Raw genomic sequence first — 3,926 nt, forward strand, 5'->3', positions numbered from 1 at the left:
CATTATTGAAGCTCAGCAAGCTCTCCTGTAACTAATCAGGTAAATTCATGCAATTACTGGTGGTGGTGTTACTATATCTGTATGGTCTTTCAAGGCCTGTCTGTGTCTGCCTATCGTGACTATTTCTGTACGGTCTATCGAGACCTGTCCGTGTCCGGCTATCATGGCTATTTTTCTGTATGGTCTATCAAGGCCTGTCCCATGTCTGCCTATTGTGGCTATCTGTGTCTGGCCTATCGTGGCTATTTCTGTACTGTCTATCGAGACCTGTCCGTGTCCGGCTATCATGGCTATTTTTCTGTATGGTCTATCAAGGCCTGTCCCATGTCTGCCTATTGTGGCTATCTGTGTCTGGCCTATCGTGGCTATTTCTGTACGGTCTATCGAGACCTGTCCGTGTCCGGCTATCATGGCTATTTTTCTGTATGGTCTATCAAGGCCTGTCCCATGTCTGCCTATTGTGGCTATCTGTGTCTGGCCTATCCTGGCTATTTCTGTACGGTCTATCGAGACCTGTCCGTGTCTGGCTATAATGGCTATTTCTGTACGGCCTATCGAGGCTTGTCCGTGTCTGCCTATCGTGGCTGTCTGTGTCTGGCCTATCGTGGCTATTTCTGTACGGCCTATCAAGGCCTGTCCGTGTCCGGCCATCATGGCTATTTTTCTGTATGGTCTATTGAGGCCTGTCCTGTGTCTGCCTATTGTGGCTATTTCTGTACGGCCTATTGAGGCCTGTCTGCGTCTGCCATTGTGGCTGTCTGCGTCTGGCCTATCGTGGCTATTTATGTACGGCCTATCGAGGTCTGTCTGCGTCTGCCTATCGTGGCTAATCATGGTCTATCGAGGCCTGTCTTGCGTCTGCCTATCGTGGCTGTCTGCGTCTGGCCTATTGTGGCTATTTATGTACGGTCTATCGAGGCCTGTCTGTGTTGGCTATCATGGCTATTTCTGTACGGTCTATCGAGGCCTGTCCGTGTCTGCCTATCGTGGCTGTCTGCGTCTGGCCTATTGTGGCTATTTCCGTTGGTCTATCGAGGCCTGTCCGTGTCTGGCTATCATGGCTATTTTTCTGTATGGTCTATCAAGGCCTATCTGTGTCTGGCCATCATGGCTATTTCTGTACGGTCTATCATGGCCTGTCTGCGTCTGCCTATTGTGGCTGTGTGTCTGGCCTATCGTGGCTATTTATGTATGGTCTATCGAGGCCTGTCTGTGTCTGGCTATCATGGCTATTTTTCTGTACGGTCTATCGAGGCTGTCTGTGCTCTGCCTATCATGGCTATTCTGTATGGTCTATCGAGGCCTGTCTGCGTCTGCCTATCGTGGCTGTCTGCGTCTGGCCTATCGTGGCTATTTCTGTTGGTCTATTGAGGCCTGTCTGTGTCTGCCTATCGTGGCTGTCTGCGTGAGGCCTATCGTGGCTATTTATGTTGGTCTATCGGGGCCTGTCTGTGTCTGCCTATCGTGGCTGTCTGCGTCTGGCCTATCGTGGCTATTTATGTACGGTCTATTGGGGCCTGTCTGTGTCTGCCTATCGTGGCTGTCTGCGTCTGGCCTATCGGGCTATTTATGTTCGGCCAATTGGGGCCTGTCCGCGTTTGCCTATCGTGGCTGTCTGCGTCTGGCCTATCGTGGCTATTTATGTTCGGCCTATCGAGGCCTGTCCGTGTCTGCCTATCGTGGCTATTTCTGTTGGTCTATCGAGGCCTGTCTGTGTCTGCCTATCGTGGCTATTTCTGTTGGTCTATCGAGGCCTGTCTGTGTCTGCCTATCGTGGCTATTTCTGTTGGTCTATCGAGGCCTGTCTGTGTCTGCCTATCGTGGCTATTTCTGTTGGTCTATCGAGGCCTGTCTGTGTCTGCCTATCGTGGCTATTTCTGTTGGTCTATCGAGGCCTGTCTGTGTCTGCCTATCGTGGCTATTTCTGTTGGTCTATCGAGGCCTGTCTGTGTCTGCCTATCGTGGCTATTTCTGTTGGTCTATCAAGGCCTGTCTTTGTCTGCCTATCGTGGCTATTTCTGTTGGTCTAACGAGGCCTGTCCGTGCCTGCCTATCATGGCTGTCTGTGTCCTGCCTATCGTTGCTGTCTGTGTCTGGCCTATTTCTGTAAAACTTAAGAAGTTTAATCTAACGTCATTATACTGGTCATGCTAACTCTCTTTCTATTTCTTCCAGGAACCTTAGGATTCTCAACTGGTGGGTATACTTCATCTACTTTTTTTGGGGGGGGAAGGCTGGCCCCGTCTGGAGGTCTCGTAATCCACCTAATTTTGGGGGTCTGCTGCGCCCCTGCCTTCGTCTTCAGGCAGGAAATGCAGATTCGCTACCCTCGGATTACGAACCATGGACGGGGCCTTCCGCCAAAGAAATTTATAATTGTGCTCGCTGAGCTGTCAATAAATGTATGCTTCGTACATTCTTCTATCTCCCGAGTCTTTCTGGTAGAAATGGAAGCTTTAGCCTAAGTTCTGCCAGGAAGACTCAATCAGTTCGTCACTAATTACCTTCATCATTATCCAATCACGTCTTTATACTCCTGTATAAAAGATCGTACTTACACATGTTTGAGTTCGCAGATGCCAACGCGACAACAACCTCCACCCTCCCCACCACCACCAGGATGGTCCTGTCCTTACCTTCCAGGGGGGGGTCTGCTGCGCCCCTGCCTTCGTCTTCAGGCAGGAAATGCAGATTCGCTACCCTCGGATTACGAACCATGGACGGGGCCTTCCGCCAAAGAAATTTATAATTGTGCTCGCTGAGCTGTCAATAAATGTATGCTTCGTACATTCTTCTATCTCCCGAGTCTTTCTGGTAGAAATGGAATAAATAAGTTAGCAAATAAAGCTTGTATTGTGCAGCTTGTGTGGTCTGTAGCCCTATGTTACATGCGTATGTAAACGCAGTAATTTCAACATTTACAGGCACTCAGTGATTTCATGGTTGTCCAAAATATTATTTATTTATTTATTTAAAGTATTTTAATAAACATAAGGTTAATGTGGTAAGTTAATTTACATCTGAATCTTATGAATCCATGATAAAGCTAATTTATCAACATGATTAAAAAAACAAAAATAAAAAAAAACAATGCTTTAAACACAACAAATACCTTTCAGTCTTTTTGGTGGAAGTAATACAAAGGCAAGACTGTTGGACATGATTTGCAAAGTTTCAAATAGTTTGACACTTCTACGCTTTTATCCAAGGAGACGTGCACCAAAACAAGGAACTGCAAACTAAATTGTGATTTTGTGCCTTTCTGATTATAGCATGAGGTGTTGCTGAACTAACAATCTCAGGCTTCTGGAGGAGATAAATGATTTGGTTGGGAATTAAATGACCACAAGGCGATGTTTTTGTCAAAAAACAATAGTCCACGAAATCACTGATTAGCACCCGTAAATGTTGATGTTCCTGGGGCTAAAGTGTTAGAGCATTGCATTAGGAGGGCAAGGTTGTAGGTTCAATTCCCTGGGAAAACGTGTTACAATAGGTAAAAAATGCTTTGGATAAAAGCGTCTGCTTAATGCATACATTTAAATATAATTTAAATATTTGTGCATATACCCATATAAAACAATTGCAATTGTCTTATAAACAATAATGTCACAAATGAAAATTCGATTTTAAATCATTCTTTGTCTTTTCTCTTGGGATTCTCTCCCCTCAGGCTATTTAGTTTTTAGAGTGAGTGTCCTGTGAAAACCATTTGTAATGTATGGATAAAGATTCTGTGCTTCTGGGACAGGGAGAAATGCCATGGAGGGCATCAAATCGAATACACAGAACCACAAGCTCAAAGAAATGCTCCTCTGTGCCCTCTTGCTGTCTGTCTCTTTCTTTCAAACACACCCACATGCACACTCTAACACACACACACACACTGACAATTAGGAGATTAGTCAGCTGTTTCATCTGATAAA

At 45.8% G+C, this 3,926-nt stretch overlaps 1 protein-coding gene across 3 annotated transcripts; it reads left to right on the forward strand.

The window, feature by feature from the left end:
• Positions 1–2,792, forward strand: LOC127933881 (uncharacterized). 3 transcript variants are annotated; one of them, XM_052530933.1, is made up of 3 exons: positions 1–144; positions 268–801; positions 846–2,792. In XM_052530933.1, exons 2-3 carry the CDS (start codon positions 287–289, stop codon positions 1,369–1,371), a joined length of 1,041 nt encoding a protein of 346 aa, XP_052386893.1. In that variant the 5' UTR covers positions 1–144; positions 268–286; the 3' UTR covers positions 1,372–2,792. The 3 variants fall into 3 exon arrangements, with proteins under 3 accessions (XP_052386893.1, XP_052386891.1, XP_052386892.1); XM_052530931.1 differs by having other exon boundaries at positions 268–2,792; XM_052530932.1 differs by lacking the exon at positions 1–144.
• Positions 2,793–3,926: the final 1,134 nt, after the last annotated feature.

The sequence above is a fragment of the Carassius gibelio genome, chromosome A18, assembly GCF_023724105.1.
Source record: "Carassius gibelio isolate Cgi1373 ecotype wild population from Czech Republic chromosome A18, carGib1.2-hapl.c, whole genome shotgun sequence".
NCBI classification, from domain to species: Eukaryota; Metazoa; Chordata; class Actinopteri; order Cypriniformes; family Cyprinidae; genus Carassius; species Carassius gibelio.

Excerpts from the sequence above, each read along its gene's own strand:
- LOC127933881 (XM_052530931.1), top strand. The coding sequence starts at position 287 with ATGGCTATTTTTCTGTATGGTCTATCAAGGCCTGTCCCATGTCTGCCT.